The sequence below is a fragment of the Micromys minutus genome (assembly GCF_963924665.1).
Source record: "Micromys minutus genome assembly, chromosome: 7".
In the NCBI taxonomy this organism is placed as follows: Eukaryota; Metazoa; Chordata; class Mammalia; order Rodentia; family Muridae; genus Micromys; species Micromys minutus.
In genome coordinates this window covers 61564592-61578670 of record NC_137976.1, presented here as the reverse complement: position 1 = coordinate 61578670, position 14079 = coordinate 61564592, and the positions used below count along the sequence as shown (strand labels likewise).

At 48.3% G+C, this 14079-nt stretch overlaps 1 protein-coding gene across 1 annotated transcript in view; it reads right to left on the bottom strand.

Moving 5' to 3' along the window:
• XXYLT1 (xyloside xylosyltransferase 1) overlaps positions 1-14079 on the bottom strand; it is a 104995-nt gene that overhangs the window by 47969 nt on the left and 42947 nt on the right. The window contains exon 3 of the mRNA XM_080918880.1: positions 1943-2075. Within this exon, the coding sequence (XP_080775006.1) occupies positions 1943-2075 (133 nt within the window). The remainder of the gene's footprint in view (positions 1-1942; positions 2076-14079) is intronic.

Genomic DNA, 14079 nt, shown 5'->3' with positions numbered 1-14079 from the left:
ACACTCATTTGCATCCTCGATTTTATGACAAGTCTTTAGTGACACTTAGTGGTGATTTATGGTGGGGGGGGGGTGGGGTGTAAATGTCTGTCCACTGAGTGGCGTTTTTAAGACTGACAGAAACAGGTTCTCATGATCCTCATTATGTAATGATAAAGATCCAGAAAGTAAGGGAAACTTGATCTGAATCCCCACCTTTCACAGTTGTTTCCTTTGGGAAAGTCAGATAAAATGATTTAAGGTCTACCACTATAAAAGTCTAGATTTGCAGAAAACAAAATTTGGGCCAAGATTAACCATAACAGATGCAATGGGGTTTTCATGTATTACAATGAGAAGCTCCAACCCTGACTTGCAGGTGTTGCTGATGTAACAGTATCTGATATCCAGCCTGTCTAAATGTCCTAGGGCCTTCGTCTGACCAGGAGGGAGCTCCACTCTATACAACAGTGGAGAGACAAGCACCAGACAAAAAGATAGAGGAGCTGTGAGCACCAAAGCTAGAGCGAGACAAAGTCCTGGAGTTCCTCTGCTTCCATCTTAAGGGGCGCCAAGGTGACAGGAATGGTGTCTATCGATCCACAACTCCACTGCCCATGCAAGTGGAGACTGCCCAAGACTCCAGGAGCCTGGGTCAGTATTATGTAATGGGAACAGCCCACAAAGCCTCAGGAGTTATCGCTCATTTGAGGCCTCGCAGGAATTTCCTGTTATGTGATCTGAGACTTGTAAAGAACCACCACTAAACCCAGCCTGTCTCTTCCCCTCCTTTGTGGGGGTAAACTCATGCTCTGAGTCACTCACTAGATGCCAGGGCCAGCAGCTCTCTGATGACTTCTAGCTCCTCCAGGATTTCCGCAGGGAGCTAGCACGGGTTGTGGGTGGGGAGCTGGGGGGTGGGGGGGGAGACACAGAACCAAAGGCTCCAGGAGCCCTAGGAAGAAGAATTCTAGGTCTTCCTGAGCAAACTCGATCATCTGGTTTGGGGGAGACTTTCAATCTAACTGTCAGAGGCGGGGGTGGAGAGGAGTGAGTCAGCAACATGGCACACTAGAGCCTCAGCTATGACACAAGTCGTGAACCAAAGCCGACTTCTGCTATTCTTACCTCCTCCTCTCTCTAGACACAATGTGTGCAACATGCACATAAATCACTTCAGGGTCAAGGACAAAAAGCTTCACCCCCTTTCTGTCCCCAAGATCTGTGCTGGCTTTGAAGAGCAGATCCTTGGTTCTCCCTGTGACTTTCAGCATGTGTGCCTGCCTCAGTAAAGACTGCCATTTGGTTCATGCACAACTGCTGCTTGGTTGTTTGTTTGTTTGGTTTGTGTGTGTGAGTGCTATATAGTACTTAACTGGGTAGACACATTTTATTTAGCCATTCTGCTGTCCAGAACATTTCAGGGGCGCGGAGAACATCCTTGGGCATGTCTCCTGGTCGCAGGTACAGGAGCTGTCTGTGCTATACATCTGACAAGGAAGTGCTGCCTTGGGAAGAAAGTGCCCGTCCACCATGACCAGCACAGACCCACTGTGTCGGGAACTGCCGTGGCTCCCTCTGCACTACTACTGTCCAGCCCCTCTCCTTAGGTGTGACAGCACCATGACAGGAAGCTAAGATAACCCAGCTCACTGCTCTGGAAGGGAAATCCTGACACTGCTGCTATATGAGGCCTGGGATTTTAACCCTGGGAGCTTAACCAGAGCCCACAACACGGACAACTGGGCTTTCTGGAGGAAAAAGTCCCCCACTCTATGGGGCAGCCTCTCCAGCTCCAGAACACACCCACTCCCTGCTCATGACATTACCTGTCAGCTCTGAGTGCAAACATGCTTCCAAGGAGCAAGTGCAGAAAGACGACATCCAAGCATTCAAACGGCAGTGAGTGGCTGAAGAGAGGACAGGATGGGAGGAGCCTCAGGCTTCCTCAGCCAGCGCCTACCTGTACACAGGCTGCATCTCTCTGGCTATGCCGATAACAGCGCCGGGCTGAAAGTTATCAAACTCCTCAAACAGCTCTCGGATGTTGGTCTTATACTTCAGGTCCAGGTCCAGTTGGATAATCCTCAGGATCTCTGAAGGAGTAAATTTAAGAACGGGTCGTAAGACTAGGTATGTCACCTCTGTAATGCAGCTACTCAGGAGGCCGCAGCAGGGGTACTGCGATCTGGGACAGTCTGGGCTGCATAATGACACCCCCAATAAAAGTGACACCCTGGGACCTAACAGAGCCAAGACAAGAATGTCAATGGAAGACAACAGAAATTACAGCATTTCACTTCCGATTACTCGAAGACGCTGCTGATGCTGAGGCCATCCGTGTGTCAGTGCACAGGAAAGCCTGTCCCTTGCGGCATGCATCCTCTGGATGCCTGGGTAGCACAGTCTGCAGCAGCTCTGGGTAGGTCCTGGTGGCCAGCCATCCATCACTGCCTCGACAGTACACTCCTGCGGGCACTGGAGGGCAGACCAGACACGGTATGCTTCTTCGGTCAGAAGCTGACTGCCTTCTCTGTCTTGGTCCAACATGCTTAGGGGATACTGCCGCTCACCAGCAAAGGCTGCTTTAACGTCCTATTTCCCGGACTCTGGTCTTGGCAGAACCATCCCTCTGTGGGAACTACATCTGGGTGGTTGTGTAGAAACATAAGAAGACACTGCAGGGAAAGAGGTTTCTATGTGGGGACAACCACAGTGACAACCTCAGGAAGATACTGGTGGGAAATAGTGACAGAGCAACACAAAAATGAAGACTAAATGAGATGATGGAAGATGATGGTCCCTAAGGCAAAGAGTAAACAAGAAAAGCGGTAATGCACAGGGAAGAACTCGGGAGAAAAAAGCTGATGAGATGTCTTAAAGGGAAGGGTATGAGTTAGGCTGGTTAGACATCCTCCATCCAAATTCTGTGAGAAGACAACAAGAGGAAGGCAAAATAATCTGAAACAACAGCTCTGGAAAGGAAGCCTAGTAATAACTGAGGCCAACCTACCCGTTTTACAGATCAGAAAACTGAGGGTCTGATGTATCAGGACACTCAAGCAAAGCTGATCTCAGAAGTCAAGTCCTGACCTCCCTAACTGATATTTGGGGATTCAACCTCATCCATACTCTACTAATGTGGAAATGTGGGGCATAAAATGCCTGAGAGAAAAGATGTACCATGGGATATCCCCCTCAGCCACTACAATGTAAATCTGACGATGAGTTCCAAGAATAGAAATGGGATCCTCATGCTCTACATAGCTCCAGCCATTACTCAGAGGAGGATTCCACATCCTCCAAATCTTCTCAGCATATATATATATATATATATATATATATATATATATATATATATATATATATATATATATATACACACATACACACATATATCCCTGAGACTTTACTAGGCTGTGATCATCTCTAAGAGAGGCAGACGCCACATCTAGACCCAAGAGTGCCCATGGAGACACCATCTCATTGCTTGGTGTGGGTCCCGACAGCTGGTAGAAAGTCGCTAGCTGATCAGATCATGTGACTTGAATAAAAATGGCCCCCACTGGCCCATGGGGTTGGCACTATTGGAAGGTGTGGCCTTGTTGGAGGAAGTATGACCCTAGCGTGGGCTTTAAGGTTTTCGGTGCTTGAACCAGGCCCAGCTGTCACTCTCTTCCTGCCAATCCAGATGCAGAACTCTCGGCTCCTTCTCCAGCACGGTGACTGCCTGCATGCTGCCATGCTTCCGCCATGACAGCGATGGACGGAGTCTCTGAAACTGTAAGGCATCCCCAATTAAAATGTTTCCCTTTTAAGAGCTGCCATGGTCGTGCGTCTCTTCACAGCCACAGATACCCTGACTAAGCCAGTGACCAGCCCCAGCCCCCTGCTCTAGTCATATCAACTTATTCCTAGACAAGTCCCTGTTTCTACGAGCAATGAGCTGAGCCTTCCCTGCACACTCCATGCTCACAACCTGCCCGTGGTTGACGCCACATAAGAACTCACGTACTAAGGTGCACCTGTGGAATTTGTTTCTCCTGTGGAAGGATGCTTTCCCATACACAGTGCAGGATTCTCTGTGGGTCCAGCATCTGAGGAGCACACCTGTGCTGGGATGAGACTGCTGCTCCCTGGGGAAGCACCATGGCCTGCCGCCAGCTGACAGGCCCCTGGGGGGATGATCAGAGCTTCCCACTGTGGGGTGGCAGTTATGGTGGCCAGAAGTAATGAGAGTCACTGAAGGATGTCACCCACAGTGGGAAGAAGACCCAGGCGGGCTGTCTGGCCTGGAGCTTGGTGTTCACCGGGATATCTCTGCTCCACTTCACTCTCCTGACTCCAGTGTCAGGCCAAAGTCAAGCTCTAACCAGAACTTGGCTCTACTAAGCTTGAAAAATGAAGGACAGATGGAACATGCTGGCTATAGATGTGGCTTTCTAGACCTCTGTGACCCGTGACTACCACCACAGCTGGTCCTAGCGGCCTCTTCTGAAGTTTCTGTCTCCAGACTGCGGAAGCCAATACCTGTTACTAGGATTCAAGGCCAAGGCAGGTTAGACGGGGCTGTGCCACAGGAGGTCCCAGTCATGGCATCCAGACTGGCTGGGACAGTCCCAACTCAACATCCCCCGTGGAAACAGGCTGGGAGCAGGTCATCATCAGCTTCCAATTAAGACAGCCACAAGCATGTCATCTGACTGGGGATGGAATTACAAGCCAGGCTGAATACTTAACGACACCCCAAAACAAACAAGAGAGAAAAGTCCCAGGAGGTGGGTTAAAAAAAAAAAAAAAAAAGAGTTCATGCCTTCCCAGCCCCTGCCTTCTCTTGTCCTCAGAAACAATTCTTGGTAGACACATGCTAGCACACACAATCTGTAGCACAGTGGGTAGGAAGGGATGAGGAAAGGTGGAGGTGAGAGGAGAGGCCTTCCCAGGGAGCTCTCACTGGTCATAGCCCCAACTGGCTTCCTAGTGCCACGGAGCGCCTGCAGTAAAGGAAAATGATGTGCTGTTTGGTGACTCGGGAGTTGGATGGTTCTGGAAGCAGGTGTCTGGAGAGCAGCTTGTTTTCCCTGAAATACTGCAGCAATTTGCTACCTTATCAGACCCGCTGCTTTTTAACTGCTATGGGCAGAATCTCTGACCTGTAGGAGCCAGAGAGCAACTAAAGGGGCAGAGATCTCACCCATGAGAAGTCACGAGCCCAGAGGGGATGTCTGTGGTCTGTGGAGCACAATCCTTCTGTGTTTTATCAGCCTGGCTTACCCCTCTGTGGGTACTGTCCAAGCACAAGAGATGTGTCCCTGGGGGCTGGAGTTAGCACTGCTAGTTTTCACATCCAGTAGGAAACTTGGGTCCTTCCCAGCCGGCTCTGGCGGTGACTCTGTCAGCAGTGCAAGCTCCAGCTATGGGCAGCTGCTGGCCATAGGAATCGTTGCTCTGAAGAAATGTATCAAAATATGCCTGTAGGAGTCCAGGGCCTCAGGCACAGGTTCCCAGAGCTCCTCAAGCCTGGTCAGATACACACTTCCTCTCTAGAGGCAGGGAGAAGGTTCTGGTGCTAGGCCCATGCTGGGGTCTCTACCTTTACTGACTCAGCTAAGGCACTGGCATTACTGCAAGGGAGTATTAATGCCTTCCACTTCCAGAGGTAGAAATACAGGCTCAATGAGGTATGGCAACTTACTTAAGACAGCACAGCAAGGAAGCAACTGCACAGATGCCTACCTTAGCCTCCCAGAAAGGCTTCTATTTAGACCCTATTACTTAAACAAGCAAAGCTTCCATATAAAAAGTGACACCCCCAAGTGACCAAGACTTCTACAGATAGACAGGGACTATCTTCCAGCTCCCTTACCATCCTCATCTCTGAGGACTCTGAAGGCTGGGGGCATTTCCCTTCACTGAGCAAAGACCAGTGGAGAGACTCCTGAAAAAGGGGTGTAATGCTGGCAAAGTTGGAAATCTCCAAGGCAACAGCCAATATGTACAACTGGACTCACAGGATGATAATCCAAATGCAGGGGGAGGTTGACATTATTATTACTTCTACCTGACAACGGACAGGGAGGTTAAGTCCTGTAATCATGTTATAGGGCTGGGAAGTGAATTCACACCAAACCACATGGGCTCCAAAGATTTTACACCTCCCCCTCCTCCCAACATCCATACCAGGCCATTCAGGCCTCAGGATGCCAGGGAAAAGCCAACTCTCAGAAATGCAGGTCTGTGGAAGGCAACCGTCTGGACATAAATCTATGATTTCCCTATTAACAGCTGCTTGCACTTCCCAGGAGAAGCACCTAAGAATGATCTATACACACTGTGAACAACTCTAGTAAAGGCTTGGGGGCTGAAAATCCTGTCTGTAGTCAAGCTGATCTATTAGCTACACAAAACATTGTTCCTTCTAGCAGTACTCAGCCTCAGAGAGCCAGGCCTAGGAATCTGAGTGCTGGCTACGGCTCAGCCCAGACATGGTCAGTAGCTCTCAGCTCCTGCTGTGGAGGCCAAACAAATGACCACTGTCACCCGAAAGGTGAGAACAGCCAACAGCATGCAGACGACTGAGGTATGTCCACAAAAGAAGGGCTGGACCAACATGAGCCATTTCTCACCAATGAACAAGGAGGGCTGTTTGTGGCACTACAGGGACCACTCCCTCATTTTCTAAAGCAGGAGAAAACCAGTTTTCATTAGCAACACTTAATCAGCCAAGACACAAAGCTGACCAGAGCTGCTGCTGCTCTTCTTTTTCTTCTTCTCCTCCTCCTTCTTCTGGGAAACTGCAAATGGCGGATGATGACGGATGACGCTGGTACAGCAGGAGGGCCCAGAGGACCCAGGGGTCCGGGGGCTCAGGATTAGGAGGCTGAGGAGGCTTCAGTGGAGGATTTGGTAGTGGTCTTAGGGGCCGTGGCCATGGTTGAGGCCACAGGGCTCATGGGGGTAAAATTGAAGACACGGAGTGGATCCCTGTCACCAAGCTAGGCTGCCTGGTTAAGGACATGAAGATCAAGTCCTTGGAGGAGATCTACCTGTTCTCCCTGCTCATTAAGGAGTCTGAGATTATTGACTTTCCCTTGGGTGCCATCTCTAAAGGATGAAGTTCTGAAAATCATGCCAGTGCAGAAGTAGGAGCGGACCAGGTTCAAGGCTTTCATCACTATCGGGGACTACAATGGTCATGTTGGTCTTGGTGTTAAGTGCTCCAAGAAGGTTGCCACTGCCATTCGAGGGGCCGTTATCCTGGCCAAGCTTTCCATCATCTCTGTGTGAAGAGGCTACTGTGAAACCAAGACTGGCAAGCCCCACTGTCCCACGCAAGGTGACAAGTTGCTGTGGCTCTGTGCTGGTGTGTCTCATCCCTGCCCCCAGAGGCACCGGCATTGTCTCTGCTCCTGTGCCCAAGAAGCTTCTGATGATGGCCGGTATAGACGACTGCTACACTTCAGCCAGAGGCTGCACTGCCACCCTGGGCAACTTTGACAAGGCCACCTTTGATGCCATCTCAAAAACGTACAGCTACCTGACCCCTGACCTCTGGAAAGAAACTGTGTTCATGTGTTCACCAAGTCTCCTTATCAGGAATTCACTGATCAGCTTGTGAAAACCCACACCAGAGTCTCTGTTCAGAGGATGCAGGCTCCAGCTGTGGCTACCACATAAGGGTTTTTATTTAAAAAAAAAAAAAAAGCTGACCAGGGAATGGCTCTTCAGCCAAAGCCATGCTATAATCCCAATAGCTGCTGTATCTATATTTGATACCATCATTAAAATGACAGCTGTGATGATGTATTTATATACGGGCATCTCATGTATCCCTCACACAGGGCTTTCTGGCCCATCTCTGTCTCTCAGCGATGCCCGCTGTTTTTGCCCGTTTCCTGCACACTTTCCATGTCCAACAAGAACGGTGCATAGATAGAAGAGCTGGAGCCTGGCAGACTCCAATTTTCACTTAAAAACAACTGCTTTCCTACAAAGCAGGAGCCCCACTGGTTTCCACCAAGAAACCCCCCTTCACCACTTCCTCTAACATTGTCCTTAGCTGAAAAGAGTCTATCAAACTGTACTTAAGCATAAAGTCATTCATTCCCTGGTTGTAATTAAATTATAGCTTAGTTTAATTAATTTGGTTTTTATTTCACTTTAATTAAAATCTAAGTTACTTGTTTTTAATTTTAATGAAAGACTTAACAATGCAATGCTGAATTGACATCAACACGGTTGAAAACAAAAGAACAAAACAGAAACGAAAAGATTTTGAACTCTTAACTATTTCAGCACACGCTCTCTAAGAAACAAGGACCAGCAGAGCAGCTGAACTAAGGAGGTTCACAGCAGCAGCTCAGGGCCACCAATCCATGGTCCCATTCCACATTTGTCAGCTGTCAAAAAACAAAAAAGGACACGTCTGTCCAGGACTGCCTGCAAAAAGTTGTCACGGCTCCATAATTCTTTGGGTTTTCCTTGTCTTTCATGACCTTGGAGTAACTTAAGGGGTGATTTCATAAGAGATCCCTGGGTTTGGGATGGCCCAGTATGTCCCTGTAATCAGGAGCAGATTTTGCACCTATGTTGGGAACACCCCAGAGCACACTGGACCCTGCCACTGATTCTGTCCCAGCATTAGTGGTGTAATTTCGGATCCCTGAAATGTTACCTTCCTTGTCTTTACAAAAACAGCATTGTGTAGGACACTTTGAGGCTGTGACAGTCCTTCCTTGACAAGGTCTCACCTATTTAGTCCCCACTGACGGGGCGTGTCTAGATAGAGTTACTCTACAGATGCCATGGCCTCCTGCCACTCCCCCCCCCACCCCCCTTCTTGGCTGGCATTCCACAGCAGGTCTGAGCCTATGAGGAGCCAGACTTAGGGCTCCTGCCCATCTCACGGCAGTACAAGGTCTCAGTGCCTGGAACTAAGGAGTAGCACTCCCACTGAATCCTGCTTGTCACAAACAAGTGACAGGACAGAGAGAGAACCCTACAGGGGGTGAGTGCTGGGACACACTAGGAATGAGGTCATCCGCAGTAACTATCCTTGGCCATAACAGAATTTTATTTTAAATTTACCTATTACACTTTTCCAAGTTTTCTATCGTACATACTCATATCTTTGTAGTCACAGAAACAAATCAATATATCAATATTTAAATATTGATTACTAAATATATATATACTAAAGTTATATACTGTAACACATGATTATCAGCATGTAAAAACATGTTAACATATGTATAATGTGTGGATACATATACATGCAAATAAAACTAGCTAAAACAGAGTGGAAATGTCTAATTATTTCATAAATAAGTTTTTAAGGAGGGTGTGTGTTGCCTTCAAATTAGAATATTTTAGAAGACATTAACTACCGCAAAGAAATACCTGTTTTAGGCCATGCTTATCAGATTTAAGGCTTTGATAGAACCAGGACTTTATGATTTTGTCTTCAAGTGGCCAGAACTTCTAAAGTCATTTTCCTAAGCTAAGACCACCTAGAAGCTCCTGCCTGCTCCAGCAGTGGTTCTAAAAAGCACTTTCTCTAAGCAAATGCCCACCTGGGGGGTGGGTGGGAGTCTCTCACTGCCTTCTTCTCCTGTCATTGACTTAACCCCGAACCTCCCGCCACTCAACTCCCTGACTGGCACATCTTGACGTTCACGGCAACAGCAGCACGTTGGGTCTCAGAGCGGGGGGGGGGGGGGGGGGGGGGGGGAGCCACATCTGTTAAAGCAAGTTTTTATGGAACATGCGAGTTTGTGTCCTCGGAGCTCTAAAAGGAGCAACCTCTGAGGCAGCGAGAAAGCCAGCCCGTGACTGGAAAGTTTAGTCCATTTCGGTACAGGAAGGTCACCGAGGCCAAGCAACCATGAGATGTCAATGAGATGCCAAGCTCACTTCAGACAAGGATGGCTGAGGGTGGGAACTAACGTTGCTACTGTCTAAACAGACTATCTTAAGACACAACATCTAAAGCAGGTGCTGTGAACACTGGTCAGCCTAAGAGTCAAGCAAGGAGAGAAACTATGCCTGGGTAGGAGATGCTAGGCAGTGCTAGCCTTCCCAAAGGAGGCCAGGCCTCTAGCCACACACCCAGACTCTGGAGCCCAGGCCCAGGCGGCAGATTTGTGGAGTTGGTCCATGCTATTTTTATCCAGTCACTTTCCAACCATAAACCCACACTTCACATTTCATTGTTTGGGTGGATTAAAAAATTCCACTTGGCCTTTCTTGTGGTTTAATTTCCTGCATGCCTGTCTGAGGGAAAAACTCTGACATTCCTATGGAAACAAACAACATTTAACCTGTTCTTGGCAGCTAGTGTGGTGGTTAATGGCGGTGTTTCTAAGTCTATACTACTCTGATGGAATGCCCCACCCCCACCGCACCCCACTTTCCTTCACACCAAAGCAGGAAGTTTCCCACAGGTCTGCATTTAGGGTCTGGTTCCTGGATATAGGGTAAGGCAATATATTTTGAGACTACTCTAGACTCGAGAAGATGGTTCAGTGGATAGAGTATGAAGCCAGGTACAACATACACCTTTAAAACCAGCATGGAGGGTGAGACAGGCAGATCCTGGGGTAGTGCCAGCCAGTGTACTGTACATAGCTAAAAACTAAGTTCAAGGTTCATGAAGAGAACATCTCTCAAAAAATAAGGTAAGAAAGGTAAGATACCCACCCGATGACCTTCACAGATCAGTGTATTCTCTCTCTCTCTCTCTCTCTCTCTCACACACACACACACACACACTGCTGTGAACTACTGAAGTCCTCTGTACAATCAATCACACAAGAGTTATCTGTGGTGCAGCTGAAGTGCTAGCAGCCAATGTGCAGGTGCAGAGAATGAGAGTCCCAGTTAAGGGAGAGCTACTCATCTTGAAAGAATTCCCAAATAACTGCAGTGATGAGCCAGGCGTAACCTGTAAACACAAGAAACACTGGACAGACAGACAAGAGAAAAAAAGGGCTGTCTTTTATGGTCAAGGGCAACCTGAGTTTTGTTTTCTATTTGAAATGCTTACCTCTTTCCTATCTTGTACAGTTAGGATGGTTACATTCCATTGCTGTAATGTAAACAAGGACTAGCAAAAAACCCTCTGCTCACGTTGAAGTGGGATTTTCTGTCCAAGGACAGACAGGCCTTTCTCTTTTCCTTAAGAAGACCCTAGAACTGCCCCTTCCTTCCTTCTGCACCTCATGTGGGGTGAAGACAGAAAGGAGAAGCAGCTGGAGGAAAAGCACTCCTTTAGGAAGATGAGAGCTAGCTGAACTACCCTACCCCTGAGGGAGGGGTAAGTCCATGTTCTCCTGGGTGTGTGTGTTTGGGAGGGGGGGTCTGGGCTAGACCCTCTGAGTGCATCAACAGCTGCAGTAAGGACATGTCTCATGGAACTAGACACAGAGTGCTTTTCCTGGTTACCACTGGGAACTCTGCATTCTTTCAGATAACATAAAGCCCCCTCTGTTCCCTGCAAATACAGGAGGAAGAGCTGGTGCCCAGGGAAGGGGGGCCACTTATTCCCAGTGAGGGTGCTGAGAGGCAGCAGAGAGAAGGAAGATGGCAACCCTCTGGCTTACCACACCCCGACATCTCCCGACCTGGGTGTAATTCTGGCAGGTCCATGGGCACTCTGGCTTCCAGACTGTCCCCTAACAGTAAAGACAAGCAATGTGAGGGATGGGACAGAGCACGCCAATCAGAGAGCAGCATCCCCCTAAATGTTAGGCCCATGACCCAACCTCTGCTTAAGGTCCCAATGCCAACCGCTCTACACATGCAATACCCTGCACTGGACTGGAAGGAGTGAAGGAGTGAACTGGTTACACACAGTGGGAATTAGATGGTAACAATAGCGATCATCTGAGAAAGTTTGAGCTGAGGCCCAGGAGGACCAGGCAGCGCCATGACTAGTGATGGCAAGCAACCTAGCCGGCCTGGCTGCAGGTCCCAGGCTCAAGAAACTCCATTTAGCAAGGCGAGAAAAGGGCGGGTCTGGGAGAGAAGACAAGCTCTGTGTGCTACATACCTGCCTTGACCAGTGGGTGGAGAAATCCCAGCACAGCTGGGTTGTACAGGAGTATACCTGGCTATTGGACAGTGAGCCCCATGTCCTAGATGGTGTGGACTGGACCCTGGTTTTGCAAAATGTTTGAAAGGTACCTAGAAAGTCACCGCACCAAAGTAAAATTTGCTTGGAAAAATGCACACATGTATGTGCGCATGTATGTACTCACATATGTATTATGCACACATGTGCACACAGGAACACATGCACATACATATGTATTGAATTAATGCATAGAGAGTTTAGAACTCAGTTATCAGTACAGCCCAGCCTCCCCAATGTAGAAATCATTAGCTCATGGTTAGAAGCTAAAATCAAGAAAATCCTTCACCTGCCCACATGCTTAAAAGATGGCATAATTTTAACAAACCCGCCCCTCCAGGAATGACCTGTAAAGGAGAACAGATGCTACTGCCCACCCTGGGGTCTGCCTCATCATCTTGGTTAGAAGGAGGCTATGCCAAAGGTTTAAATCCCCTCTGGCAATTCTGATGGCTATGTTTCCTCTGGGGAAAAGTGTCACAAAATCAGACAGGAAGCTAATCTTGATCATAAACGCTACGCCTCCTACCCTATGCATGTTATGCAAACATAACAATTACACTGAGCTATCAGTAGACGATGCGTCCCTGACATGCAGAATTCTTTGATTAATTCCTCCTGGATATCAGCCTCCCTCTGCTCGTGCAGGTCCCCGTGCTCTGATGCGGAGGTGCGGGGCAGAGTGTGGAGCTGATCTGCATCTCAGCATAGCCGCACTCCCTCATATGCTGCAAAGGCTGAAGATGACGTTGGACTGATAAAAGTATATTTTCAATAGATGGACATAGAAGCCACTACTCCCACCTAGGGTGGTGGGTCTCACCTGTAATCCTAGCATTTGGGAGGCTGAGGCAGGAGAACGGCCACAAACTTGAGGCTGATCCAGGCTACCTAATGAGTTCTAGGATAAAACTAAAGAATAATATTATCTATTAAAAAAAAAGTTACAGTTACCATAACAATACATCTTACAAAGAGCACATGCACCCAGGATCTGCTAGAAATAGTATGTAAGATGAGGACTGGGCCCAACTATTCAAAACCAATGTGAATTTAGAACTCTCTTCAGCATACACTAATGAATTTCATCAAGGAATGGATAAGAGAGAAACACACCCACCAGATTCAGTGGATCACAAAGCAGAAATACAGGGTGGTACAGGAGTTCATCTCTGACACAGCAAACCGAACTTGGTGAGGTTTTAATAGGAGTGACTAAGGAGCGCTGCTGTGGTGCTAACCAGTCACACAGATCCAAGGTGACGAAATCCACTTCCGTGACCGGCTCAAAAATAAGGAGACGGAAATTAGATTCGTTTGGTAACCAGAACTAGTTACAGAAATATATAAACACACACACGCATACACGTCAAAATTAATTAACTACACACTTAAGAATCTAAGAATTTCACGTCAGAAGAAAACAAATGAAAGACTGGTGTTGGCAGTCCGTCTCCACCACGGACACTGGACTTATAGCTTTCGAGGCCTCCCCTGCCTCTTCCTCTTGGACCTCCATCCAGGTGAGCCGAGAAGAAAGTCTGGATACTCTCCTCTTTGGTGAAAGCAGTAGATTCAAACCACTGAACCCTAGCTTCTGCAGCACCATCAACCCAGCCTCAGCCTCTACCCCTAAACCCCCCCCCCCCGCCTTCCTTCCCTTTTTCTTATTTTCAGACCAGTGTGAGAAGCTTTCCCCAGAAAGCCCACCACACGGCCTCTACACTCAACCCACCCAGTCGTCGTGAAGAGACCTGCAGTAGATCAGCTGAGGTGCATGCTCTTCACACAGGCAGAGAATGCCTCTGTACTCTCCCGGCGTTCACCTCACAGCGGTGGTGAACCCGGACCTTACATTTTAGGGGGAACAGGACCAAACAACACAGGCTTCCAGAGAGTGAGCAGGGTGGAGGAATTTCCAGTGGAGACCACATAAGGAAAATGGAGCTGTTTCCGCTGACTGGATGCTG